General features: G+C 51.2%; 9 protein-coding genes across 10 annotated transcripts; 6 read left to right on the top strand and 3 right to left on the bottom strand.

Annotated features, from left to right (window-relative positions):
- The first annotated feature begins 72 nt into the window (after window positions 1-72).
- On the top strand, window positions 73-2,441 carry TrAtP1_000758 (uncharacterized protein). Its single transcript, XM_014090757.2, has 3 exons — window positions 73-255; window positions 325-1,988; window positions 2,055-2,441. Exons 1-3 carry the CDS (start codon window positions 177-179, stop codon window positions 2,190-2,192), a joined length of 1,881 nt encoding a protein of 626 aa, XP_013946232.1. The 5' UTR covers window positions 73-176; the 3' UTR covers window positions 2,193-2,441.
- A 13-nt stretch (window positions 2,442-2,454) lies between these two features.
- TrAtP1_000757 (uncharacterized protein) lies at window positions 2,455-4,550 on the top strand. Its single transcript, XM_014090756.2, has 4 exons — window positions 2,455-2,943; window positions 3,028-3,082; window positions 3,161-4,063; window positions 4,119-4,550. Exons 1-4 carry the CDS (start codon window positions 2,935-2,937, stop codon window positions 4,271-4,273), a joined length of 1,122 nt encoding a protein of 373 aa, XP_013946231.1. The 5' UTR covers window positions 2,455-2,934; the 3' UTR covers window positions 4,274-4,550.
- A 490-nt stretch (window positions 4,551-5,040) lies between these two features.
- TrAtP1_000756 (uncharacterized protein) lies at window positions 5,041-7,132 on the top strand. The gene is made up of 2 exons (XM_014090755.2): window positions 5,041-6,021; window positions 6,111-7,132. Exons 1-2 carry the CDS (start codon window positions 5,517-5,519, stop codon window positions 6,683-6,685), a joined length of 1,080 nt encoding a protein of 359 aa, XP_013946230.1. The 5' UTR covers window positions 5,041-5,516; the 3' UTR covers window positions 6,686-7,132.
- Window positions 7,133-7,768: 636 nt separating this feature from the next.
- On the top strand, window positions 7,769-9,505 carry TrAtP1_000755 (uncharacterized protein; the record flags this gene model as incomplete). Its single annotated transcript, XM_014090754.2, has 1 exon — window positions 7,769-9,505. One exon carries the CDS (start codon window positions 7,769-7,771, stop codon window positions 9,503-9,505), a length of 1,737 nt encoding a protein of 578 aa, XP_013946229.2.
- Window positions 9,506-9,559: 54 nt separating this feature from the next.
- Window positions 9,560-10,521, bottom strand: TrAtP1_000754 (uncharacterized protein; the record flags this gene model as incomplete). The annotated part of the gene is made up of 2 exons (XM_014090753.2): window positions 9,560-10,262; window positions 10,355-10,521. The coding sequence occupies 2 exons, from the start codon at window positions 10,519-10,521 to the stop codon at window positions 9,560-9,562; spliced, it is 870 nt and encodes a 289-aa protein (XP_013946228.2).
- Window positions 10,522-11,032: 511 nt separating this feature from the next.
- Window positions 11,033-11,743, top strand: TrAtP1_000753 (uncharacterized protein). Its single transcript, XM_014090752.2, has 3 exons — window positions 11,033-11,168; window positions 11,237-11,380; window positions 11,467-11,743. Exons 2-3 carry the CDS (start codon window positions 11,269-11,271, stop codon window positions 11,586-11,588), a joined length of 234 nt encoding a protein of 77 aa, XP_013946227.1. The 5' UTR covers window positions 11,033-11,168; window positions 11,237-11,268; the 3' UTR covers window positions 11,589-11,743.
- Window positions 11,744-14,868: 3,125 nt separating this feature from the next.
- On the top strand, window positions 14,869-20,385 carry TrAtP1_000752 (uncharacterized protein). 2 transcript variants are annotated; one of them, XM_066110712.1, is made up of 3 exons: window positions 14,869-15,206; window positions 16,740-17,972; window positions 18,041-20,385. In XM_066110712.1, exons 1-3 carry the CDS (start codon window positions 15,130-15,132, stop codon window positions 19,479-19,481), a joined length of 2,751 nt encoding a protein of 916 aa, XP_065966785.1. In that variant the 5' UTR covers window positions 14,869-15,129; the 3' UTR covers window positions 19,482-20,385. The 2 variants fall into 2 exon arrangements, with proteins under 2 accessions (XP_065966785.1, XP_065966786.1); XM_066110713.1 differs by having other exon boundaries at window positions 14,869-16,866; window positions 17,503-17,972.
- A 159-nt stretch (window positions 20,386-20,544) lies between these two features.
- On the bottom strand, window positions 20,545-22,166 carry TrAtP1_000751 (uncharacterized protein). Its single transcript, XM_014090750.2, has 3 exons — window positions 21,969-22,166; window positions 21,642-21,720; window positions 20,545-21,208 (listed from the first exon to the last, which is right to left on the bottom strand). The coding sequence occupies exons 1-3, from the start codon at window positions 21,993-21,995 to the stop codon at window positions 20,937-20,939; spliced, it is 378 nt and encodes a 125-aa protein (XP_013946225.1). The 5' UTR covers window positions 21,996-22,166; the 3' UTR covers window positions 20,545-20,936.
- Window positions 22,167-23,069: 903 nt separating this feature from the next.
- On the bottom strand, window positions 23,070-25,644 carry TrAtP1_000750 (uncharacterized protein). Its single transcript, XM_014090749.2, has 3 exons — window positions 24,844-25,644; window positions 23,941-24,773; window positions 23,070-23,858 (listed from the first exon to the last, which is right to left on the bottom strand). The coding sequence occupies exons 1-3, from the start codon at window positions 24,890-24,892 to the stop codon at window positions 23,523-23,525; spliced, it is 1,218 nt and encodes a 405-aa protein (XP_013946224.1). The 5' UTR covers window positions 24,893-25,644; the 3' UTR covers window positions 23,070-23,522.
- Window positions 25,645-25,647: the final 3 nt, after the last annotated feature.

Raw genomic sequence — 25,647 nt, 5'->3', positions numbered from 1 at the left:
AATCTCGTAAGGCTACAGCTCGCAGCTAACGCTCAAAGCTAATTCGCCAACTTTATTGTAGCTCCTGCAACACGGTCAGCCTTCTCAGCCGCGACAAGCCACTCTTCTCGAGCCTCGACGGCATAGTCTCTTCAATTGTTTGAGATTCTCCCGAAATCTTCAGTCTGCCAGAAACCATGGCGGACTCTGCGGCTGAAGATGACGGCCGCGTGCAGAAACGCAGCCACGCAGAGTATGCACAGCAAGATGATTCAGGTACGATGGCTCGTCCGTCTGGATTCAACAAGCATTGTTCACGAGACTAATGGCGTGTTTTTGGATTAGATTCTTCGTCCGACGATGATATGGGACCGCAGCTTCCTACCGAGGCTCCCAAGAAAAAGCGCCGCGTCCTGCCTTACGAAAAGTTATATATCTCTGCGCTGCCCAAGTCCGCCCGGTATTCGAAGTCATTGATGCATAAGGAGCAGGTGCTCTTCACTACATGGACCCCTCTGACCGAGTTTCTGATCACATCCTCTACAGATGGGGTTGTCAAATTCTGGAAGAAGATTGGAGACGGCATCGAATTTGTGAAGCAGTTCAAGGCGCACAATGGCATGATCACGTCCGTCTCGGTGAGTCGAGACGGACGGAGCTTTGCAACCGCCGGCGACGACGAAACGATCAAGATTTTCGACGTCATCACATTTGACCTGCTCTCCATGATTACCCTCAAATATGTACCCAAGTGCGTCTGCTGGGTTCACAAAAAGGGGGCCTCGTTTCCTCTGTTGGCTGTGTCGGAGGAGGCCAAGCCGTTGATCCACCTATACGATGGCCGCGGTGAACGAGAAGACGCGATTCATACCATAAAAGGCTTGCATAGGAGCCCGGTGCATCTAATGGCATACAACGACGAGTACGATTGCGTTGTCTCAGCGGACGAGAACGGCATGATCGAATACTGGCAGCCTAGCGACAACTACGAGAAGCCAAGCAACGTCTTCGAGTACAAGAGCTCAACGAATTTGTTTGACTTCAAAAAGGCCAAGTCCGTACCAACTTGCCTTACAATATCACCAAACGGGAAAAGCCTAGCCACCTTTTCATTACCGGATCGGAAAATTCGAATATTTGACTTTGCATCGGCCAAACTGCAAAAAACTTACGATGAATCGCTCGAAGTGGCCGAGGACATGCAGCGGTCAGGCACATCAGCACAAAAGATTGACAGTGTAGAGTTTGGTAGACGGTTGGCTCAAGAGCGAGAGATTGAATCACAGACTCTGAAAAACAAGTCGAATATCATATTTGACGAATCAGGCAACTTTATCCTCTATGGTTCCATGGTGGGAATCAAAGTTCTCAACACATATACAAATCAAGTGGTCAAAGTGTACGGCAAGGATGAAAACTTTCGTGCTGTAAATCTGAGCATGTACCAAGGGCAGCCACAGAAGAAGGGAATAGTGTCTGTAGAGATGGGTGCTTCAAGCAACCCACTTCTACAAGAATCAGAAGCTCGTGACCCGATTCTCGTCGCCACAGGTGTAGGTAAGCTCCGGTTCTACATGTTCACGAATGAAGAAGAGATTAGCAAGTCGACACGAGACGTTCAAAACGAGAAGCCTACTGTGCTAGGAGGCAAGGACAAAGCGCAGGCTGCCAAAAAGGCAGAAACAGGAAACGCCGCCATCCTTCATACTACATATGGCGATATTCATATTCGTCTATTCCCCGACGCTGCGCCCAAGGCGGTGGAGAACTTTGTTACGCATGCAAAGCGCGGGTACTACAACAACACAATATTCCACCGTGTAATTCGCAAGTTTATGATACAAGGAGGCGATCCCCTTGGCGATGGCACCGGCGGCGAGAGCATCTGGGGGCGAGACTTTGAGGATGAGTTTAGCAGCTTGAAACACGACAAGCCATACACAGTGAGCATGGCGAACGCAGGCCCGAATACGAATGCCAGTCAGTTCTTTATTACCACGGAGAAGACGGTGAGTTTTCAATCTGCAATGTAATGGGAAGAGATGAGAATGCTGACGCATATTGTTGTTCTATAGCCGTGGCTGGATGGGAAGCACACAATTTTCGGGCGTGCGACGCAAGGTTTGGACGTGATTCATAAAATCGAGAATACGAGGACGCACAAGGAGAAGCCGGAGGAAGATATCAAGATTCTCAACATTGATGTCATGTAAATGGATAGGGCTAGAGCGAGCAGCGATTTGGCTTGATCTTTTCTCGATAGCAGGGACCATCTTGTACATATGTGCGTCTCGACAGAGGATTTGAGTACCTAATACCAAAAATAATATCACCACATATGGATTACACTTAGCGATGTCTCCTCTGGTAATGGCCACTGTTTACCAAGTATCTCAGAGCTCTACCAGGTCCTGAAAATATTCACAGATTGGTTTGTGCCCCAAGGGCATGGAGCACCGACGTCGGCCCCTAGATCCAAGTGTGAGTAACTGAAGCTCCGAAATTTTAGTGTAAGCGCCGGTGCAAGCTCGCTGGGAGACAGAGCTCCATACAATTTGACATGTGGGCGGGCGTTGGAGCTTTTAGTGCATGCATGCAAGTGACACAGAAGCCCTTGCACTGACTTTCCAATAATCGAAGCTCAATTTGCGAGCACTTGTCAATATCCTCTTTTCTCTCCTTCTCTTTCTTACATCCATTTTATACCCATTGGCTCCTTTGAGACCAAAGTAGAAGAAGAAAAGTTGTTGGAAGTCTATTCATATTTCTTCGACCATCTCCCAATTAAGCCACCAGCCTGTCAATCGCCTGCTATTGACGTCACCTGGCATCTGCAACTTTTTTTTCCCATCTTCTCTTCTGCCTCCAACCCAAAATCTATATTCTCGGATATTTTTTTTGCTTCTCTTCTTTCCACTCGTCTCACCAATTCTTGTCTAGGAGCAATTGTTCATCATGTCTACCGTACGTGTGCTCTCTTACAGCAGGCATCTTCCATTGCCAGCTTTGGTTGCTTGAGTGGAGTGACTCACTAAATTGCCCCTCCAGTTCTACATCGAGAACAAAAACGTCGGCAACCAGGCCGACTCAGAAGATTGGCGAAGTATGTTTTCTGTTAATCTTCAATGGACGACTCAAGAATTGTGTGTTTTGCTAACTAAATCGTCTTTGTCTGAATTAGTTCGCGGCTACAACCCTCTAACACCGCCCGATCTGCTACAGCATGAGATCCCACAGACGGCCGAGTCCAAGAAGGCAGTCATTGACGGCCGCAATGAGGCTGTAGCCATTGTCAATGGCAAGGACCCCAAGCACCGATTGCTCATTGTCGTGGGCCCCTGTTCGATCCACGACCCTGAAGCTGCTCTCGCCTACTGCGATCTGCTCCTCAAGGCCAAAGAGAAGCATAAAGACGAGTTGCTCATCGTGATGCGCTCGTACCTCGAGAAGCCTCGCACCACGGTCGGTTGGAAGGGTCTCATCAACGACCCAGATATCGATGGTAGCTTCAAGATCAACAAGGGACTGCGATTGTCGCGCCAGCTCTTTGTCGACCTGACTAGCAAGGGCATGCCTATTGCAAGCGAGATGCTGGATACCATCTCTCCTCAGTTCCTCGCTGATTTGCTCAGCGTTGGTGCCGTTGGTGCGCGTACAACGGAGAGCCAGCTGCACCGTGAACTGGCGAGTGGCTTGAGTTTCCCCGTCGGCTTCAAGAATGGAACCGATGGTTCTCTTGGTGTCGCCATCGATGCCATGGGCGCTGTCAAGCACCCTCACCACTTCCTTTCCGTCACCAAGCCCGGAGTTGTCGCCATTGTCGGTACAACGGGTAACGATGACTGCTTCGTTATTCTGCGAGGTGGCACCAAGGGCACCAACTACGATGCTGAGAGTATCGCTGAAGCTAAAGCCGCTCTCGACAAGAAGGGAGCGCCTCCCAGATTGATGGTCGACTGCAGTCACGGCAACTCTCTAAAGAACCACAAGAACCAGCCCAAGGTTGCGAGTGTTGTGGCTGAGCAGGTGGCCAAGGGCGAGACGGCCATCATGGGGCTTATGATTGAGAGCAACATTGATGAAGGTGGGTTATAGAAAAACGCCTTTATTTAGGAAACTTTGCTAACATGGCTAAATAGGCAACCAAAAGGTACCTGAGGAGGGCAAATCCGGGCTCAAGTATGGCGTCAGTATTACAGATGCCTGCATCAACTGGGCGGATACAGAGGAGGTACTTGACAATCTGGCTGAGTCTGTCAAGCAGAGAAGAAAAGTCCTGGGAGTGGAAATCTAAGCTTAAATAGCGCAAGTTGGTTCCAACATCTCGGCTTAACAAGCCAATTGGTTGTTTGCCACCATGATACCAGTGTATATGGAATTGCTGGCTATGCGCAAACATGATATACTGGATTCTACTTTTTCTTATATTTTGCTGTGCTTGAAAGAGAGCTAGATATGGGTTGCATTTATAACGCTCTCCGGGCGTGTACATATAGGATTAGCAAAAAGTTTGTAAAATACTTCTTCTAGGCATAGGTACGGAAGCCAGTTCGAACATGGAAAGATGGGTTGATATGTGGCCTTTTCAAAAAGCGTAACCAAGAAATATAAAATCAAGGTGAAATAAGCAGCCTTGATCAAGTCACTGACCTCCGGAGTATATCTAGGGACGTGTTACCAGGCCACCATCGCAGAGTAAATATCTTCCAAATAAACGGGTTCTGTGGCGTAGTAGTAGGTCCACATCCTAGCTTAATGATTGAGGCTGCTGCTAAGCTGCTACTGCTGCTACTGCTACTACTGCTACTACTGCTACTGCTGCTACTGCTGCTACTGCTGCTATCTTAATAAGTATTTGGCAGCTGTATATTTAATATATAAACTAGCTGCCCTAATATACTATAGTCGGTGTGTTGGATAATAAAATTAGGATGCTGGATAACGTCTCCCTATTATTATTACAATACAGTCACTATATTCACCCTCTTGTGCCTTGTCCAATAGGTTATAAGCCCTTGTGATTTAAACATCACGACTATAGCCTCTCTTTAACTGCACACCGTTTACATCGCGTTATACACGCTCACTGTTAACGTTGCGCTGACAACGAGTTTGATGTTCTTGAAGCCATCACCGTATTCCGCTTTAGGAGGCTGCGCGTATCAGAGCAAGGCTCGCACTGTGCGACATTCTCGCAGCCAGCAAGAGCCCCTGCTTCAGCAGGCCTTAACACAGTACGGAAGTAAGACTGGCCACTCTCGACGAGCCAGCGCAACTAAAGCAATTTTCCGACGACGCAGGAACAGAGCCTCCCACGCTCTTTTTTCTATTCTCGCCCCAAGACACCAATCGATTGCCGATTTTCGCAAGGGCATCGCGCAATTCCTTCTCTTCGCTTTCAAAGCATTTGACTGCTTTTATCAATCGTTTTCTTCCTATTCCTCTGCCATCGCTTTTGATAGCGTCGATCCGACAGCTTTGCCTCGTACGCGACTTGCATTTTCTCCAACACAGCGACGCGCGAATCGACGACGACCATGGCGCCCTACTCGCCGCCAGACTCGCCGCTGTCATCGGCAATGGAGTCCTCGTACGAAGAAGACATCCACGATGAAGAGACGATGCTGCGGCCGTCCAAACGCCAAAAGGTCGAGGCCGGCTCGACGACTTCCTCTGCCGTCATCCCCGACCCGGAACACGAGCCTGTGTTGGAAGCCGATGCGCTCGAGGGCATGTCAGATATCTCTTCGGACACGTCAGGCGACATCCCCAGCTCTCCCGTCAACGCAAGGCTCGAAGAGGAGGATTTCCAGGACCAAGTGACGGTTTGCGACTGGGACGGCTGTCCCGCAGGGGACCAGGGCAACATGGACAAGCTGGTCGAGCACATCCACAATTCACACATTGAGAACCGTCAGAAGAAATACACGTGCGAGTGGCGCAGCTGCAACCGCAAGGGATTGCCTCATGCCAGTGGCTACGCCTTGAAGGCTCACATGCGAAGCCATACGAGAGAGAAGCCGTTTTACTGCTATCTACCAGGTACGTTCCTTTGGCGATGGCTACTCTACCATTCGAACACAGCCTTTGTCTCTATGACTGGTCGACTATGCTGACCACTTGCCCAACAGAGTGCGACCGCTCCTTCACCAGATCCGATGCGCTTGCTAAACACATGCGAACCGTCCACGAAACCGAGGCTCTTCGGCCCTCTGATCCGGTACCGAAATCCATGCAATCCGGGCCAACGGGTCGGACTGGAAAGCTCAAAATCATCATCAAAACCCCCCAATCACAATCTGCAGGACAAGACGACGGAGACGATGCCAACGGTGACGTTCCCCCATCGGAATGCTTCACAGTACTCCCGTCCGATCTGTTCACTGAGGCAGAGCTCGACTTACCCCTTGACAAGCTATGGCGCAAGTGCCACTGGGAAGCAAAGTGGGCCGAGGAGGTGGGAGATGCGCTGAAGAGCGAGTGCAAGCAGTGGGAGGAGCTCTACTACAAGGAGTGGCTGGACAAGGAAGTCCTGCTGTCACACGTTATCAAGACCGAGGTGGATTGGAGCGAGCGGCGCCAAGCCATCATCTCTGGCGCTGCCGACGTGCAGCTTCGCAGCAGCGCAGAAGAAAAGGAAAAGGATGAGGGCGTTACAAATGGAGTAGTTAAAGAAGCCCCCGTTGCGGCTACCAGCGAGGCATAGGAACCCAAACCTTCTTCTAGGAGAGTGGTTAGTCGTGATGATTGGGATGATTGGGATGATTATCTGGGGAAGTTCGAGGCGGACGCATGGTGACGTGCAGCTTGGGATGCGGCTGGGAGTTATGGAGTTTCTACAAGAAGGGCGCTGAGATGCGCCTCGCTGGTCTTCGTTTTGCCGGTCTATTTTCTTCTTCTTCTTTTCTGTGTGTTTATGCTTCTAGACACTACTTTTTGTTTCACAAGTTGCTTTTCTTCTTCTTTTGATCTCAGCTTTAGAAGTCCCTGTCAAGCTAATTCAATGGCCGCCGCCTCTTTGAAGTTGGTGTAGAGGTGTTTTCGTGTTTGATCTTTTTGGGGGCTTTATGATGTAAGATGGAGTAATGGGATTGCAAAAAAAATCTTTCATGATTTGAAGAACTGGCTTGCCTACCAAAAAACGATAATATGCATATTCAATGAATTAATTCAAATTATTTCTTTACTTCTTCGCCCTGCACAGCGTTCTCCATACTCGTATAGCATAGCTCAACTTCTCAATGCAGGCACTAGTAGACAACTGCAAGCTCCTCGGCGGGGGTTTCTTTCCATCATTACCAACCAAGCTCGCCGCCGATTTCGCATCCCCACTATTAAGTCTTTCAATCGCCCTACGACTTCAGAATGTAGATTTGAAATCCCCAGCGTTTTATTTGCGCAAACGAACGTTGTATATGTACGTGAATAGTTCTCAGAATAAATAAATACATTTCATCAGGGAATTTATTTTACCGATGTTTTTTCTTCTCTCTTTTTCTTTTATTCTCCTCGTTGTAATCCGAACTTTTGGAAAGTACCTTGTTCTATTAACACGTGCCTTATCAAGATTAAGTGCGCCACGGATCGCAAAACTCGCCACTCGGAAGATACGCCGCGGCCAAAACCCGTCTTCTATCTCTTCACAACTTCAACAGAACTGCAACTGAGCTGGCGAACCAGATACGAAAACAGACAACATACAATTCATAACACCTACTCTCACTACTCTCGCTGTCACCGGGGTAAAAAGTAAAAGCAAACGGCATTGCCGTGAAAACAAGTTCGCACCATGAGTGCCATTCTCTCCGCCGACGACCTCAACGACTTCATCTCTCCCGGAGTCGCCTGCATCAAACCCGTCGAGACTCTCCCAGCTCTGCCCGCGCAGCAGGCCGCCAACGAATACGAAGTCGTTCTCGACGGCCAGCATCCCTCTTCTTCCTCGGCCAATGGTGCCTCGCCCGCGCAGATCTCTCTCACGGACTGCCTCGCCTGCTCGGGCTGTGTCACGTCCGCAGAGGCCATCCTCGTCAGTTTGCAGAGCCACAGCGAAGTGATTTCAACGCTCGATGCGGCTCCGGCGCTGCGCGTGGTGGGACCGGATGCGCAGGGAAATTTCAAGGTCGAGGGCCTCGAGAACGAAGATGCGAAGCTGTTCGTCGCGAGTGTAAGCTCCCAGACGAGGGCGAACCTGGCGGCTGCGTGCGGGCGAGAAGTGTCTGAGAGCCAGGCTGGACATATGCTGGAGAATCTATTACGAGGTCCAGAGGGGCTTGCAAAAGGAGGAAAATGGAACAATTCTTTCGAATGGGTGGTTGACATCAACGTAGCGCGAGATGCGACGCTCGCGCTTGGTACGGCCGAAGTCCTTTCATCACCCACGCCAGGCGTCTCGGCGCCATCAACGCCAATCCTCTCATCGTCATGTCCCGGCTGGGTGTGCTATGCAGAAAAGACTCATCCGTACGTGCTACCGCATTTATCTAAAGTCAAGTCGCCACAAGCCCTCATGGGTACCATCCTGAAAACAACCTTGAGCCGAAAGCTTGGCATCCCACCCAATAGGATATGGCATGTAGCCGTCATGCCTTGCTTTGACAAGAAGCTAGAGGCTAGTCGAGAGGAGCTCACCGACGAAGTATGGGCGCGCTCAGGCTTGCCTGGAAGAGGAGTTCGGGACGTCGACTGCGTCATCACAAGCAAGGAGGTTTTGATGCTCGCAGAGTCACGAGGCCTCAGCTTCTTTGATTTTCAAGAGTCCGCATCATCTGTCCCACCATCAATCCCCTTCCCAGACGATAAAGTTCACGCTTTCTTGTTTCCAAAGAAGGGTTCAAGAAACCCCTCGCGAATTGCTGGTTCTTCTGGCGGGCTATTGCACCACATTCTCCAAACCAAAGCTGCTCAGATCGCAGGCTCAGAGATTCAAATCAACCGAGGCCGCAACGCCGACGTGGTCGAATATTCCGTCACAGTAAATGGCGAGCCTGTTTTCAAGGCTGCCCGATACTATGGCTTTAGAAATATTCAAAATCTTGTCAGACGTCTGAAGCCAGCCCGCCCTTCCCGCATGCCCGGCGGAAAGCCCTTTGGGAGTGCGCGCCGCCCAGCAGGAAAGGCAGCTTCTCTCGATTTCAGTTTCGTCGAGGTCATGGCATGCCCTGGAGGCTGCACCAATGGCGGTGGCCAAATCAAGATTGACGATGCCGTTATTCTTGAAAGAAAAAATATCTCAGGAAAGCCAGGCCCACAAGAGCAGAAGGATTGGCTGGCAGAGATTGACGAAGCATATTTCTCGGGCGAAGATTCGCAATCTAGGCTCGATAGCGGCAGCCCTGAGAATAATAGTGGAGGCGTTTCCCACTCATATATAGATGATACCCTGGCGTATTGGTCCAGCATGACAGGCATAGGATTGGATAGACTGGCATTCACGAGTTATCGTGAGGTGATTAGCGATGTTGGAAAGGGCTCAGCCACCGAGAGTGCCGCCCATTTAGCTGGCAAAGCTGGCGGCGGCTGGTAGATTGTTTCCGTAGATAGGAAATAGAAACGCGACCACGCACAATGAAATCAAAATTCAAGTCGCTCTGTTACCACGCTGTGCAAAACCAAAACCTCCTCTACCACTTCCGTCCGGTCCTCTTGGCGCCCGGATTGCCTGATGTTCGTCTCGACCAGCCTGTCCCCTCATAGAAGAATCGCTCCCGCTGCCTTCACGGCCGCCTCGTCTGAGTGAATCTGGTCTCGGGGCCGAGCTAGGGTCGAACAGCTCTCTCCGGGAGCCAGGTTGGTTCGCAGGCCGCCGAGGCTCGAATTGCTGGCTGCTGCTCTCGCTGCCGACATTGCTGTTGTTATAGTTGTAGCCACTGTTATTGTTGTTGCTGTTATTATTATTACCGCCTCCCCGTCCCCTTCCACGACCGCGGTACGCCCCTCGCCCATCCGCCCGAGGAGGCGTAACAGTGCCCGTCCCCGGCGACGACCCGCGCGACGAAGGGGCCGACTCGCCAAAGATCTTGGCCCTGGCCTCGTCGTAGCGCCGCTGCTTCTCCTCGCGGTCCCTCTTCTGCTTTGCGCGGATTTCGTCCGGCGTCATCTGCACTTCCGGCGCCCTGGAGGCGTCGTCGTCGTCGAGCGACAATTGGGACAGGCCGGTGACGGGGTCTTTCTTGGCGATGACGGGCTTGCGGCTGAGGACTTTGACCTGGGGTTTGAACGCCGCGGTGAGAGGGACGCCGCCGCCGGCAGCTTCGACGTAGTGGAATGTCTCTTTCGAATCGCTGTTTCAATTCGCAAGAGCAGTTTGTCAGTTCAACAAAGACAAGAAATGTATATAGAGAGAGAATTATTATGAAGAAGCTTTTTTCCATACGCTGATTCCCATAGTTTCCGGTTTGCTTCGGCGTGCTGCTGCAACCGCTGTTGTCTGCTGAGGTTGGGCTGCGGCGCGGCCTGGGACTGTTTGCCGTCGCTTCTGTCGGCCTGGGCCTCCCAGTCGTCGTCGTCCCAGGCATTGGGGACACCGCCGGCTCTGCTCATCTTGAAATCTGGGGGCTAGGAGTGCTTGGGGAAAAGAAGAAGAAAAAAAGACGATTCGAGCCGAGGGGAGGTTTGATGTTTATATTAAGCTCGCTCTTTGTCTCTTGCTGCTATCGCTGAGCCCTTGCTGAAAGAAGCAGCCGCCGCAGAGCAGTTCCAATGTCCGGTCTCGATAGCGTTTGTATTTTTTTGCAATTTCTTAGGCAGCTTGCATGCTCTTTTTGCAGCTCTATGAATGTGCGCATCGATGGTCGTTGGCTGTAAGAAATCCGTTTCGTCGGGGTTTTCAGAGCGAGCTGGCCATTCGGCGCGAATGGGCTGTAAAGTTCGATTCGTTTGTGTGTAGCCTTTTTTTTTTTTTTAACCTTGGACGCGCAGTACCTGCAGTATACCGAGGCTATTGATCGCTGTGAGCGCAAACTCCGTGGCATTAGCGTCCCGTCATAGGTATCTCCAGGTATCTATTTTCGGGCTTTGCTTCATGCTTAGCTTTTGGGCTGCGGAGAGCATATTTCAGCGGGGCTGGCTTCCATCTCACCTCTCTGCAGATTCGCTGCTGTTTACGTGCACCTGAAGCTCGATAATCAACCCGTATCCGCCGTTTTCAGGGGATTCTATTGAGACTCGAGGCTTTTTTATACCATCAGGTATGATTACAGATTATTTATCCAAGGCCAAAAAAAAGAACCGACATGTTAACATGGGCTCTTACCAGTCCATTACTTTGTTTGCACTAAAACTCCCCTCATGTCTGAACTATCCAGTGCTGCGGCCGCTATAGTCGCCAACGCGACCAAGAAGCTCAGGGAAGAAGGCGAGGCGGCCAAGAGTCGTCTCCTAGATCAGCAATTCCATATCAGCAAGTCTTTCCCTTCCTCGCCTCTTGGGTGCCCACCTCACATGTGTTTTCGTAGCACTGACCGGAGCCATCCGCTTGTTGTGTAGGCCGCTATGCAGACCCCTTGGTTCTACGGAAGGCGGCAGACCGTCAGTTTTGGCCAAAGGATGTGACTGTAGAGATGGAAAAAAGATGGCTTGCTATGATTAAGGAGCTTCGGTCCGTTTAAGCTATGAGATTGGGTTTGGAGTTTGGCAGGCGGACGGACGGACGGACAGGGGAGGATACTAATGCGCCAAGCTTGCATTTTACGATTACATGATAATGAAACGACTCATTGGCTTGGAGCTATTCAAACAGCTGGCTTCATGATTGCTATTCTATCTAAATTTTTGCCAGTGACAACCATAGTGCTAGTAGTGAAAGATGGCACGGCGTCGGCTACGTTGCTTTATATGTATTGTATAAAGTGGCAACTGAGCGACCCTAGACGCAGGCTGCTCTTATTCAGCCAGCAATGTTTTGTATGTATTGCTACTAGTAATAATAGGCCAAGACTCTAGAATCAACGGGCAAAATTCGGAATGTCTGGTATGAGCGATTGTTGTGTCTAGTTTGCTCATCATCCTCGCCTTGAAAGAGCGTCATTGTCATTGGGATTGAAGCAGACTAGAGATATCTTTCAAGCCATCACATTTAAACAGCAATAAACTCCGGTAGCCAGATTGTATGCTCCAATCAAGATCAATATAGATAGCCAAGCGGTCTATCCGTTGGATGATTCCACGAGATGTCACCAGTGGCAGGATACACCAACCACGATCTCGCTTGTCAAACAATGCTACAATACCGGGCGGTGGCTCCAGGACTCCAAGGAAAAGTGGACAAGTCCACATTAACGCACGTTTGGCGACAAGTCGAGGCTAGAAGAGGACTAGAAAATTCTGCTCGAGTTTAACGCCCAAGGCCACTTCGGCGCAAAAACGTTGTTGCACGTCCAAGAAGCCCACGGCTAGAATACAAGACACAAACTCAGGCGCCACCATCTAGCCTCAGCAACCTGGCGATGACATAGTCACAGTGCGAGGCGCCTCGTGCCATGCCATGCCGTGCTTGCATACCGTGTGCTGTTCTACATGCGCATGTGCATCGCTGCTAGTAGCTGTTCTCTGCGGAGAGTTGACCACGGCGATGGCCATGGGAATGCCAATAGACTACATGCGTATACATGCACAGAACTTGATCCCACGTCAGCTGATTTGCAGCGAGACGAGGCTGAGCTCTCTCCAAGATTTCATCCAACGTTTGTAGCCTCTTCTAGGCCCCTGCTGAAGGCTACTGTGCATGTAACCCTGCGTGGTCCCCCTCATTATTGGAGCTGACGGTGGCAAATGCATCTTCTTTTCTTTTTATTACCCCTCTAATAAGCTGGGAATAGGCACCCGTGATAGAGTCTGGCGTTGTCCAGACCAGCTCAGGCATTTGCCAGCTGGCCCGCTAGCGAATAATGAGGGAACAAAGGCAATGGAATTTGTGACCAATCATAATCTATATATCACGACGGTGATGGTGGCAAGACCGAGTCGCGGTTGAGGGGGTGGCCAAGCACTGTATAGGTAGAGGCATTGGATGTTGTAGTGGTATCGGAGGCTTGCCTTGCCCTGCATGAAGCCCAACAGCACGAAAGACACGATAGCGTGCTGAACGCCATATTGGACGTGCTAAACGGCACTGACAAGTTAGCAGCACACCCAAATCTCAGCTGTCTTAGCCAACTAGTAGATATTTTCGATAATGGTTGTCTCGGTTGAATTGGTTGGGGGTGGCGGGAGGATGGAGGGATCAGTTCAACCGATTTGGTGAAACCCCAAAAAGAACCCCCAGGACCCAAGGAAAAGCCGCGATGCTTTCGGGCCACTGGCTGGTCTGACAAAGGGCCAGGTGGCTAGCGTCGCGAGGCTCCCTTGCTTTGTCTGCTTGATGTGGTTCTGAGGAATGCAACAAGGCAGTGATGGCCAAGTTGCACCAGATGGTGCTAGAGCAAGGCATCCTTCAGTCCCCTTGAATGGTCTCTGGAGTGAGTGCTACCAGATATTGACGGCTACTGCTACTGCTGCGGCTTATAGCGGGTACGAGAGTGGCCTAGGGGTTCCGTGTTCTCACTGGGCCTGGATCTTGGACACCATTACCAGATTGCCGGGACTTATGTTGCAGCTCTTGAGCAGCACGGCATCGGTCTTGTCTAGGCTGTCTTGACTGTCTTGACTCACACCGCCGCGTCCCAGCCAGGAGAGCCGAAGCACTACTCGTCCCAGAAACGACCAGAGACCAGACGACGGAGAATCTCTGCGTGATAGGGGAGAAACGGCCAATACCAAGTATATCGCAGCCCCGCCTCACAGTATGTGCAAGTGCTGCGGCGATGGGGCATCTCCACTCGGTGAAGTGGAAGACGTGATGTCGCAGCAGAGCGGCAAATCACCGCATCGAGGGCTTGTGGCGTTGCGTTCCGCAGATGGCAAAAACAGACGAAAAGGAAGACAAATGACAAAAAGCACAGCAGCTGGATCCCCATAGCTGCCTGGGTTGAAGGATTTCCCCCTCTTGTCTCGGGAGCCGCGGTAATAATGCGCCTCCAAAACTTTGACGGGCGGCGATGCTTGATTCGCCGTGCGGCTGGCCAAGATCTCGGAAACAAGACCCTGTCAAGTCTAGCCACCGCCTTACTGACAGCCGAGCGGGCGGTCGATTCGCTTCCACGGCGTCCACGTTCCATCTCCAGAGGAGCTGCTGTTGACGCAAGGGAAGCAAGACAGCGAGGCCGATGCAAGGGAGCACTGCTCGTGCTCCCACACCACTATACTGGAGGCAGCTAGCAGAGGCAGGCAGCATCATATACTTTCATGCTGTCAGAGGCCTCGACTCGATGCCAGGAGTCGGTCTGCTGTACGAGGATCGCGTAATGCCGGCAGTAGCATAGCAGTAGCCCTGGTGCCAATACTTGACTCTATATGGAGCTGAAGCTGAATCATCCACCCCCCAGCTGCCAGCGAGCTCGACTCAAACTCCGCGAGATATGCGAATACGAAAAGGCACTTGCCGTGCAGACAGATGCAAGGAGAGCGTTCGAGATGCCCGCATCGCCGCGACGAAATCGCAGGTAGCCGCATGGTGTGCATGCCATGACGGTCTGGCTGGCGGTGGCTGAAGTTGCGAAAACGAGCGCTGCTGGCTTGAGACCAATCTGCCTGATCGGGACGCGGATTTCGGCCTGCCATGCCGCTACCGCGCTGACGCTAGGGGCGCTGGCAACTGGCAGAGCGCGAGCTACAGCGCTCCACCCGCCGAGCCAGCAGCCGCAAGCCCTCCGTTAGCAGCGGCCCACACACTGTACGGGCCCTCCTCACAGTACCTGTGCCATGTTCGGAGCACTGAGGCCCTAACGTAAACTAGAGCCCTGCAGCAGCCCAGCGGCTTCTTCCTCTGGGCTTTTTTTGCCCCAAGGAACCGTCCATTAACAACCAGCTTTTTTCTTCCTTCATCATCGCCAGTCTTTGATATTGTTTTCTTCATCCTCCAGCATCACCACGCCTGGTGTCGACGCTCCCCGTTCCCGCGACCAACCTCTGGCGTGCGCGACGCCTTCCGAACTTCCAACAGGCCCTCTCCTCTCCCCCCCGCCCATCCGTATTAGCTCGATCGCCTCGCCGCCCTCTGTAGCGTTTTGAGATATTACGAGTTTCGATTCTCCTCCCCCCGCTTGGTTCGTCATGTCAGGCACTGAAAGCGCTCATGCTGGCGGCGGCTACGACCTTTTACGGAGGGCCACTCAAGCAATGATGTCAAAGTATGTTGGTTTTGTGTTTGTGTCTCTCTCTGCCTTGTTTCGGCCCTTTATCCCGCGCTCTGACGGCTCCATGTCGTTGCGCTGAGCGGCATTGGCCCCGCCATCGTAGCGGTTACTCGTGATAGCCTTGCAAGCTACCTAGTAGTGGCTGTACCTTGAGAGCTATCCACGATTTTACAATCATCTCTCTTATCTGATGGAAATTTGCCCTGTTTGGTTGTCTGTTTTGTTTTGTCTTGTTTCGTTGTGTTGTGTTTTTCGCTTTTCATTCTGCAGAGGATGGGAAACCAAAACAAAGAGTGTATACAACTGGCAACGGTTACGAGCAAGACTTTTGGCGGACATTTGGCGCTCAAGTGGCGCTAGCCTTGAGCACAATACAGAGTGTCCGGGCTTGAAACAGCTTCAGCTCGTCTATCCAGCGTCCGCTTCAGGCTGCAATGTCTCGTTGCTCGACACCATGGGTCAATCAGCCTGGTATCATCGGTATCTGCCGGTTTCTATTTTGCCTGCGGCCTCTTTTGCGGCTTAATAGAGAGAAAGCAACGGCACTCAGACGAGCCTTATCAGACACCGCCATGAGACGCCATGAGACGCCGATGGTGCTTCATATCTACGACTCCTCGAGTTTATTGAGCGGGCTTGCACATGTATTCAGAAAATTTCTCTTGCCCATAAAAGTGTCAAGGGTCTGGAGCCAAGCTTGTCCTGGATATCACGGCTATTTTGCGGAACCAACGTCGTCATACCCTGGCGCATCAGCTCCCGTCTACATGCACCATCTACGTCAAACGCCAGGGAATAGCGATACAGCTAGGAAAGCTTGTTAGGCGATCTTGTTATGGCTGGTTTTACCTGATCGACTTCCCGAGTCATGGCCAGCCCCTCCAACGCACAACCCCTACTGCAGTCTTGCTCGGCCAACCCTTTCTTCGGCAGACCAAAAGAAGAAGAGAAGGAAAATGCCCTTTTTTCTAGAACTACTACCTGGATGGACCGCTTGATACGCCCAAGAGTGCCTTGGCCACCCTTTTCCCGGCCCTGTCCACCCCGCCACGTTTCTGGCCTTCTTCTGCCTGCTTTGATCAAACCTTGATGCCATCCCCACTCGTCCAAATGGCCGTGCTGGAGCATTTCTATTCGCATCCATCGTCATTCCCCTTTTCCTCGCGCTTGTTGCGCCCGGTGTCTGCGCATCCGGATCCGCTCTCGGAGGCTGACCCTCGCTGACTACCCTCACTCTGGACGGGCCGGGCTGTCTGGCCGGCGGTCTCCGTGTTTTCCTCGTCCGCTGTAATCCATCCTTGCCCCCTAACAGCTAGTGCACATCACGACTTTCAATTTTCATCCACCGTTTCCTTGGCGCCTTGGGCCGTGAACTAGTGTTCCCACTTCAACACCGTTTCCCCGCGCCAGTGTTATCTTTTTGGCCTGACCAATGCTTTAAACTTTTCCTCTTCTTCATTTATTTTTCCGTTTCAGATCTGTTTTCTTTGTTCCGCCGACCATGCTGGCTGCTGACCAACCTGCCAGAACCGCCGCGCCTGAGGAGGACGGTGCGGATCATATCGGCTACGAGACCCCTCGATCCGGCGTAGCCACTCCTCATCCCGACCCTCACGATAAACGCCTGCCCGGAATCACGACCTTCTTTTCCCAGGTTCGTCAAGACCTTTCTGCTAGTCAGGAAAACTTTTCTACAATGTCAATTCCAGAGGGGCGCGAGGCCTCGGGCCAGATGTCAGACCAGCAGTTGCTGGACTGCGTATCCAGAGAAGAGCAGTTGCCTGGGCATGCTGAAAGCTCTCAGCCTTGCATACAGTCACAGCCCACAGAAGCGCACTCCCCGCGATCCAAGTCCTTGGCTGTCCGCACGCGCGATAGCCAAGAGCAACTGAAAGGATCTACATCCTCCTTACCAGACCCCATCACTACACATTCATCCTCCTCGTCTTCTTCTCTGGGGGCTGCTACTCCTGAGACAATCTTCTCGGGCGGAGAGACTAGAAGCGCCAGTTCGTCAGGCACTTCTGGCCGCTCAGAGCCTGTAAAGTCTAGTGATTGTTCGCAGGACCGCGATCCCTCCTCCCATACACCTACTACTACTTTTCCTTTGTCAGATGCCACCGCTGCACCAGCACCCTGTTCCGTATCTCGCATACAAGCCCACAGATCCTCCTCTTCAACTTTGCCTTTGCATCGACTCAACGTCAAACTTGAGGCGGCCCGACCGCCGCCCAGCAAATGGTATTCGTTTCAAGGACTCAAAGAGCTAACTCGTGGTCTCTTAATCAAGAGCGGCCCGCCTACCCCTACTAGAGCCCTCTCTACAGCCAACTCACAGTCTGATGGCAGGGACACTCCGAACGGATCCGGCAACGAAGGCGCCGAGACAAGTGGCACAGTAACCCCAAAGAACTCTGGCGCCGACGTTCCGACGGCCAAGGGGAAATTAACCATCAAGATTATCGAAGCGCGGGGAATACGCAAGAGCCGTGACCCTTATGTCGTTGCCGTATTCCAACGGAGTGAGCTCATTTCTGGCGGACCCCATGCCATCGAAGAGGAGGAAGTAGTGGTAGGAACACCTTCTGGGCTTGGTTCCATCCCCATGAAGCGTCAAGTTAGCGACTCTGGCCGGCCCATGGCCATCCCGATGCGCAGCCGCCAGAGTAGCAACACTAGCATTAGCGACCACAACACTTTCCGCAACCGAACGCTCAAAACTCTCTACTCAAGCCCCAAATGGGATGCAGAGGCAGTCTTGTGAGTTGTCCGCTTCTCAGCCGCTGGGAAGACAGAAGATTTGAAGACTGAGCTGACCGCCAATATAGCGACGTTGTCGATTCGGATTTGCTGGTAGACATTTCGGTATACGATCATGTGGCTTCCGGAGGAGAAGAATTCTTGGGCCATGTCAACCTCGAGGCCCGGAAAGACGGTCCTGTCAGAGGGTGGTATGCGCTGCAAGGCCACGCCAATACGACGGTCGAGAACATACCAACGGGCGAAATACATGTCGAGGTTTCTTACCAGAGAACTGAAAGGAAGCACTTTGGCCCAAGCGATTTTGAGATTCTCAAACTCATCGGCAAGGGCACTTTTGGTCAGGTCTACCAGGTTCGAAAGAAGGATACCCAGCGAATTTACGCCATGAAAGTATTGCAGAAAAAGGTGATTGTTCAAAAGAAGGAAGTGGCGCATACCGTGGGAGAGCGGAATATCCTTGTTCGCACGGCTACATCAGATTCGCCCTTCATCGTCGGGCTCAAATTCTCCTTCCAGACTCCGTCAGAGCTGTACCTGGTAACTGATTACATGTCTGGCGGAGAGCTCTTCTGGCATCTCCAGAAGGAAGGTCGCTTCGACGAGAAGCGAGCCAAGTTCTACATTGCCGAGTTGATTTTGGCAATCCAGCACCTTCACAACAATGATATTGTGTACCGCGACCTTAAGCCTGAAAACATCCTTCTGGATGCAAACGGCCACATTGCTCTTTGCGATTTTGGACTGTCCAAGGCAAATCTTACAAAGAACGACACCACCAACACCTTTTGCGGAACCACGGAGTACCTCGCTCCTGAAGTTTTGCTCGATGAGTCAGGATATACCAAAATGGTCGACTTCTGGTCGCTGGGCGTCTTGGTGTTTGAGATGTGCTGTGGATGGAGCCCCTTTTACGCGGAAGACACTCAGCAAATGTACAAGAACATTGCCTTTGGCAAGGTCCGGTTCCCGCGCGACACCCTTTCCCAGGAAGGTCGCAACTTTGTCAAGGGGTTGCTTAATAGAAATCCCAAACACAGACTAGGAGCAACGGACGACGCTGAAGAGCTCAAGAGACACCCCTTCTTCAACGACATTGACTGGAACCTCTTGGCCAAGAAGCTCATCTCACCCCCTTTCAAGCCCAAGTTGAAGTCGGCAACGGACGTCTCGTACTTTGATCCAGAGTTCACCACTGCGCTAGACCAGAATGGGTCTCTCAACGAGCGTGCTGCCGCGCTGGCCCGAGGATATGCTGCCTCGACGCCTCTATCGCCGTCGGTGCAGGCCAACTTCCACGGATTCACCTATGTGGATGAGAGCGCCTTGGATGACCACATGCGCGATCTCAGAACTGACGATGAGCATATGGATGATGCCCACGCAAATGGTGATGATGACTGGGATAACCTAGATGATATCGATCCCCGAGTGTCCAACCGGATGAGTGGCATCGTTAGGTCTGGACACGACGAGCAGATGGTGGGAGGCTCGCATTTTGATCCGTAAATGATGTTTCATCGGACCCCTGGTAAAATGGGAGTGGATGTGGTGGGCTGCATGGCGTTTGTTTATTTTCCCCTGTTTTGTTTTCTTCGTGTCATGGCAATGCAGGTCGACTCTTGTCCCTGAACAAAAAAAAAAAAGTTGATATCCCGAAAACAACCACGACGATGTTGATACAACCGATTAATCATATGGCATCTGCATTAGGAGGGGTTGGCTGGTTTTGCATTTTGCATTTGTTCCATGGCTACTACATGTGCAGGAAAGGACCCTGGAGTTCAGGTTGAGCCAAAGATATACGATGATGACGAATAGGATTCTTCAAAGCATCAAGACTCTTTTGCACAAAACAAACAAGTGCGAAAGTCGAGATGCTGATTCCGAACTTTCAGAAAAGATGAGAGAGAAAAAAATTGCATGAAAGAGAAGAAGACGAAGAAGAAGAAAGAGAAGAAGAAAGAGAAGACACAAACCAAATGATGTAACGCAAAAGGGAAATCCGTCAGAGAGGGAATAAGAACAAGAAGAAGAAAAGCAAATTAGCATGATTCTTTTCCTTTTTTCCACTTTGCTTTTTTCTTTCCTTCGACTCTTATTGCATCCCAAGCCCAGTAGGATCAGGCTACCTTTCTACATCAGTGTCTACCTAGTTGTGCGTTCTAGTCGGGATGTGGCGTAATAATGGTGAAGCCTTCTTTCAATCTGTGTCGACGCGCATGTAAATACACTAATGGACGGACGGGGAGAGAGAGGCTAAAACAACACAAAGAATGATGAAACACTACACATTGGCGGTCTTGGAAATGGGTTATTGTATATAAATAGGTAATTGGCTGGTGATGAATAATACGTCATGGTGTAGAGATCCATCTAGTATTGGGTAATTATGCCATGACACATGATGCTGCTTTTAGTCTACGTATTGGCGAATACGTTTTCTCCTGATTGGTTCCGACAATGTCGTACCTGCATATTGATAACTTGCTGGAGGGGTTTTCAAGCAAAATGATAGTGAGACGTGAGAGTTGAAACATTGTCACTGTTTAAAGGATCCATGAGGCATTTTGCATATCTTTGATTGATATTGGCATTCGGAACAATGTCCTACACGACGAGGCTGATCGATAAGGAAATAAAAAATGTACAACGGGATGATTCAAAAGCATCCCCGGCAAGCCGACATGTCCTTTTGTTTCCGGCCATCATTCAAGCCTGGCCTGAAAATTATGGATTGTCCGGTATGCCCCCAACTGCTGCCTCCTCCTTTGGCTCTTCTCTTTGTCTTTCATCCTCTAACCTCCTCCCTTTATAGCATAAAACCGCTGAACGTCAAGTAATCTTTCGACGCACTGACGATCTAGTTCCTCTCCTTTTTTCCCTCCTCTCTTATTCCCATGTATTTCTAGCAACAGGAAATTCCCTCCATGGACTTGATTCAAAAAAAGCGCGTTTCGTTTTTTAGTGGTGGGGTTCCTCCTCTTCCTCGGCCTCGAGCCAGTCGGGCAGCTGAGCGACACCGGTGGCGGACTGGGCGGAAGCATCCTGGCCCTCGATCTCAACGGCCATGGACTCGTAGGTCTTGAGGCTGTCGGCCAGGTTGGCCTCCTCGGGAGAGGCAGGGGTCTTGGGCATGGAGAAAACCTGGACCTGGCCCTCGGAGTCGGTCTCCTTGACGGGGGGGACCTTGTAGGCCTTGAGCTCCTTGAGGTAGAGCTCCTGGACAAAGTCGGCTAGAAAGAGAGAAAGAGAGAGAAAAGACGTTAGCAGTGGTCCCAATTAGGCTGTGTTGTTGTTGCATGGTATGAGCAGGTTTGGCTAAGCCGGGATAGTCGCTGCGGCGGAAATAGCGCAACACTTGTTGCGTTGAGATGTTATGCGTCCAAACGAGAGACGAGCATCGTAGCGATGAGGTTGCGAGTGGTGAGTGTGTTTTAATTTGTAACAATGTGGCCAGGCATTGGGAGCGAATGGTGTTGATCGGAGGTATCGGCAATAGCTGAAATGGTAGCATGTTGAAAACAGAGTATACGTTCCGCCCTCATTGAATTCCCATCGCAGACGAAAAGTGAAGAGGCGAGAGCGAGTGGTCGACAGCCATCGTATGGCTTAAAGGTATGCATTGGAAAGTCACATCAAGGAAAAACACAAGGCGTAGTTCCATACCTCGTCGTGAGACGGTCGGGGCAATGAAGCCCCTCACCTGGACGGCATTTGCTCTGGCGGCGCGAGCAGCAACAGCGCGCTACATCAAGCAAACACGAAGCTAGTTAGCAAGCAAAGAACAATTTCGGGTCATGCAGAGCAGAGCTGAGGATGCGCAAGGCTTGTGCCTTTTGCATGATGCCGGGCCAGCGCATCGCATGCGGGGCGATGACAAGAGGCGAGAGGCGCTATGGGAAAAGGCCGAAGATGGCCAACGAAGAGGGTTTTTTCTCTCTCCTCTTGGCAGCCGTGCTCTCGGAAACAGGAGGCGAGGAACAGGAAACTCACAGAGGCCCGGGAGATTTGGCTGAGCATCTTGATCTGGCTTGGGAGTTGCTCAATTGGCGGAGAAAAGGGCGGACCCGGCAAAGGAGGTTTGGGGAGGATGGAGACAGGCTGAGGGTTTTGTGAAAATCGTGATGGCGACCTTTGGCGACTTTCGTCTTTTCCCGGCTAAGGCCTGTCCGCTTCGTCACGCGGAGCGCCGGGCTTTTTTTGTTCCCTTGCTACTACTGCTGCTCTTTTTTTTTTTTTTAGCAGTGAATTTTTTTGCTGCCTCAGGTTCTATGGGTCCATCATTCGCTCTGGCGGCTATCTTTTACTGCTGTATCCACTGTATTTTCCTGCTAAGCTCACTAATTTTCGAGCTGTTGCACCCCGCTCTACAGTGCTGTAGAGCGCTGGAGCAGTCCGAGAATTCTCTACCTTGGCAAGGTGCACGTGACTCGGGAGAAGTCGCGCAGAAGAGCTGCACGACGTCAGTCTCGATCCACACAGTTTGACGGGCTGGTCTCTGGATCAAGTTGGATATATGGAGCATCGTCCAGTATCTACAGGTCAAGCAGTCAATTGCAGTGTCTAGGACGGTGCAATCCATTCTACGCCTCGTTTCTGCACGTGAAATGGGTGGGAAACAACTCAATCGATCTTTAAGTGCCCGGATCGATCATATAGAGACTAGACTAGGAGGAGCTCCATCCAGCCACATGTATGCATTGCCTAGAGTCAAATGGTAATGTAAACCGATCAGCTATCAGAGGCTCGTATATCCTTGCTCAAGGTTGAACATTTGCGCCAAAGTATGGCCTACTACAAAATGAATCGATCAATCGTCGAGAGGTGCAATCGGCTTCTTATCAACTGATACTACTTGTGATATCTGCCCAAGGTGTATGCAAAGTTTCTTTAGTCGTTGCTCATCCAACTCATCATGTCGTATACCTACCCTAATCAAGTGTTACACATTCTTCTTTCTCATTTTCTTTTCTTATGCTTACCACCTTCGTTATTCTTCTTGCTGTCTTTACCTTTGTTGTCCTTGTCTTCGTTGTCTTCGTTATTTGCCTTGGATGCTTAGCAGTGCTTCCTCTTTCCAAGGTGCCGTATCTAGTCCAATTCTTATTTAACACGGAATTGCTGACTATTATAGCTTTAGAATATTGATCGAGCTTTGGTCTTTATAAATTCTCTTGAGGAAAGGTTATGACAATGATTCGTTTTGTTGTACCATGTTATTAATAGTATTGCTATTTATTTATGCCACGCCATAAAGCGTAAGCCGTCATTCGTAAATATCTTGTCTACACCCTCTATATAGGTGCGTGTAACCATCCCATTTCATTTCCTACAGTAGCGACCGATTTTCCTAGCCATAACATTACATCAAGTGTTCATCGCAAAAACGCCAACAGACATGGCTCATACACCCATGTGTATGAGCGGATGTATTAAAACTTTGGGTATAAGATTGGCATCAAGTCTGCCTTTTTCAAAATCATTCTTCTTGGACCAGCATCGTGTTGCATATTCCAGGTTGTTTCATCCCCTCTTCCTTGCTCTTGTTTATGAAGAGCTTGCGTCCTTTGGCTGGTCTCGTCTCCTACGGATCACGGTCCACCCAAGAGTGATGGAAGCCACATAGACGATTGCCGTAACTCCCGCCACGACGGAATAAGCAATGATGTAGCGAGTAGGAGCGTCACCGAGCTGCAAGCCGAGACCGCCGTTGACGATTCCGATAATCATCAATGCTCGTCCATACCAGCAGTGAAGGTGGCCAAAGATGCCGCGACGCTGAGCCTTGAGGTAGTTGACGTGGTGGATGATTCCAAAGATGGGCTGCAGACTGACGAGACAAACGAGAATGACTCCCAAGCGAGTGTGGGCTTGGTGGAAGAACTAATAAACAAAAGTCACTCGTTAGTATTTGGAGGAAAGAGAATGAGTTTATAGGTAAAAAGATTGGCTGTAAAAAACTCACAATGCCATCCTGTCTGGCAATAAAGACGCCGATTCCGAATCCAGCCCACATGAGCAAGAAAGCAATCGTCTGCCATGATGCGTGGATGTACCACTTTCCAACCAGCGGCATCAAGCTGGAGCCGAGAGGATACAGAATGACGAAGACGATGGACATGATGGTGCCGTGGGCAGTGGACAGAGTCTGGCTCGGCGTCGAGCCGCCTGAGACACCAGAAACCGCACTGCCATTGCCATTTCCATCGCCATCGCCATCGCCAGAGCTGGAAGATGCAGGATTGCTGCCGCTGTTGCTTCCGCCGCTGCTAGCACTGGATCCTGTAAAGGGGTTTGAATCGGAGCTGATGCTGGCCTTGCCTAGGTTGACCTGGAACAGACTCATGCTGTCGTGCTGGGTGATGGTCGCAGCCGGATTTGTCGAGTCCAAAGAATCGCCCGACTTCCACGCCGAGATCCAATTCGACTGGCCGGAGAAGTCGAGATTTGTGCAGTTGCTGCATCGAACATTGGCGACCATGTTGCCGCCAACGACGCCAGAGCCCGCCAGGAGCTCGACGTCGCTTCTCGCCTTGTAAGTCGGCATGACGTGGTTCGCGCCGGGCCTCGTGCTGAGCGTGACGTTTCCCTTGCCGTCCTGGTACATGATGAACATGTTGGAGTCGGGCATGGAGGTGCCGATGCCGAGGCCGATCCATTGCCATGATGTCGGGGCCTTGAGCTGGAAGAAGATGTCGCCCGAGTTTGCCTTTGCCGTGGCGTCGGGGACTCCCCATTCGAAGCAAACGCCCGAGGTGGGACAGAAGGAGGAAGTAGCAGCTGAAGCAGTGCCCATGTCTTGAAGTTGGAAGCCTTGTTAGAGATGGATGCTATAGAGTAGTGATGGATGTATAGACGTGAGACATACTGAGAGCGGCGGCAGCAGCAGCCACGGCCGTGGCCTTTGAGAACCACATGGTGTTCCGTTTACAAGATGGTATAAGAAAAGCAGGCTAAGAAGAAATAGAAGACAAAAGAATTAAAGACAATGTTTGAAGGGGGTGCGCTGAAAGGGGATCGATCAAGTTTATAGCATGAACGCCGCCAAGAGTTTGTTATAGTCGGTGTTAGTACACAAGTACGACTTGGAGAAAGCAAATAGACAACAAGCCTCACACAGAGGAAACAACTAGACATTTAAAGTGTTCCAGGCCCCGTCCTCGAGAGCACGATAGGAGGTACACGGCCATAGCCTCCCACAAGGGGTGGGTGAGTTTCGAGAGGGAGGGGGGGGTGTGAGTGCGTCGAGGAGAGACTCCATCCCATCCATGCGCCTTTCCCCCCCTGCAAGCTCGATTGCTATTTTTGCTTCTCTCCAGCTGCAAGACCTCTCCAGCCTTACCGGCGGGATGGGCGCTGCTTTCGTCACTAGACTTGGGGCCTGTATATGGGGCCTGTAATATCATGACCGCTGGCATCGCTCGAATCTATCCGATTAGGAATCGAGACAGGCCGGGTCCCGGTCCCTGTGGGCGATGACGCTTCATGATGCTCGACGCGGCACACGAAACCTCGCGATGCTGTGGTTGTATCAGATGTCCGCTTATCTTTGGAGGATGCAGCTGGGCATTGGAACACGCGGTTTTTCGGTAACACAAGCTCCTCGAATACGTAGCCATTGGCTATTGTAATGCAGTTCCGAGTTTCAAGCACACGCAGCCGGGTCTGGGGT

Source organism: Trichoderma atroviride, chromosome 1, assembly GCF_020647795.1.
Source record: "Trichoderma atroviride chromosome 1, complete sequence".
In the NCBI taxonomy this organism is placed as follows: domain Eukaryota; kingdom Fungi; phylum Ascomycota; class Sordariomycetes; order Hypocreales; family Hypocreaceae; genus Trichoderma; species Trichoderma atroviride.
This window is presented reverse-complemented; position numbering and strand designations above follow the sequence as displayed.

What these genes read in the sequence shown, in the direction of transcription:
- TrAtP1_000758 (XM_014090757.2), top strand. Translation starts at nt 177, where the DNA reads ATGGCGGACTCTGCGGCTGAAGATGACGGCCGCGTGCAGAAACGCAGC. An exon ending in TGCACAGCAAGATGATTCAG is followed by an intron (nt 256 to 324) that starts GTACGATGGCTC and finishes TTTTTGGATTAG; the next exon opens with ATTCTTCGTCCGACGATGAT. An exon ending in TTATTACCACGGAGAAGACG is followed by an intron (nt 1,989 to 2,054) that starts GTGAGTTTTCAA and finishes GTTGTTCTATAG; the next exon opens with CCGTGGCTGGATGGGAAGCA.
- TrAtP1_000757 (XM_014090756.2), top strand. An exon ending in CGACTCAGAAGATTGGCGAA is followed by an intron (nt 3,083 to 3,160) that starts GTATGTTTTCTG and finishes TGTCTGAATTAG; the next exon opens with TTCGCGGCTACAACCCTCTA. An exon ending in TGAGAGCAACATTGATGAAG is followed by an intron (nt 4,064 to 4,118) that starts GTGGGTTATAGA and finishes ATGGCTAAATAG; the next exon opens with GCAACCAAAAGGTACCTGAG.
- TrAtP1_000756 (XM_014090755.2), top strand. Translation starts at nt 5,517, where the DNA reads ATGGCGCCCTACTCGCCGCCAGACTCGCCGCTGTCATCGGCAATGGAG. An exon ending in GTTTTACTGCTATCTACCAG is followed by an intron (nt 6,022 to 6,110) that starts GTACGTTCCTTT and finishes CTTGCCCAACAG; the next exon opens with AGTGCGACCGCTCCTTCACC.
- TrAtP1_000753 (XM_014090752.2), top strand. Translation starts at nt 11,269, where the DNA reads ATGTCTGAACTATCCAGTGCTGCGGCCGCTATAGTCGCCAACGCGACC. An exon ending in AGATCAGCAATTCCATATCA is followed by an intron (nt 11,381 to 11,466) that starts GCAAGTCTTTCC and finishes CTTGTTGTGTAG; the next exon opens with GCCGCTATGCAGACCCCTTG.
- TrAtP1_000752 (XM_066110712.1), top strand. Translation starts at nt 15,130, where the DNA reads ATGTCAGGCACTGAAAGCGCTCATGCTGGCGGCGGCTACGACCTTTTA. An exon ending in ACTCAAGCAATGATGTCAAA is followed by an intron (nt 15,207 to 16,739) that starts GTATGTTGGTTT and finishes CCAACCTGCCAG; the next exon opens with AACCGCCGCGCCTGAGGAGG. An exon ending in TGGGATGCAGAGGCAGTCTT is followed by an intron (nt 17,973 to 18,040) that starts GTGAGTTGTCCG and finishes CCGCCAATATAG; the next exon opens with CGACGTTGTCGATTCGGATT.
- TrAtP1_000751 (XM_014090750.2), bottom strand. Translation starts at nt 21,995, where the DNA reads ATGCTCAGCCAAATCTCCCGGGCCTCT. An exon ending in GCCAAATCTCCCGGGCCTCT is followed by an intron (nt 21,721 to 21,968) that starts GTGAGTTTCCTG and finishes TGCTTGATGTAG; the next exon opens with CGCGCTGTTGCTGCTCGCGC. An exon ending in CCCGACCGTCTCACGACGAG is followed by an intron (nt 21,209 to 21,641) that starts GTATGGAACTAC and finishes CTCTCTTTCTAG; the next exon opens with CCGACTTTGTCCAGGAGCTC.
- TrAtP1_000750 (XM_014090749.2), bottom strand. Translation starts at nt 24,892, where the DNA reads ATGTGGTTCTCAAAGGCCACGGCCGTGGCTGCTGCTGCCGCCGCTCTC. An exon ending in TGCTGCTGCCGCCGCTCTCA is followed by an intron (nt 24,774 to 24,843) that starts GTATGTCTCACG and finishes TCCAACTTCAAG; the next exon opens with ACATGGGCACTGCTTCAGCT. An exon ending in TTGCCAGACAGGATGGCATT is followed by an intron (nt 23,859 to 23,940) that starts GTGAGTTTTTTA and finishes TTTGTTTATTAG; the next exon opens with TTCTTCCACCAAGCCCACAC.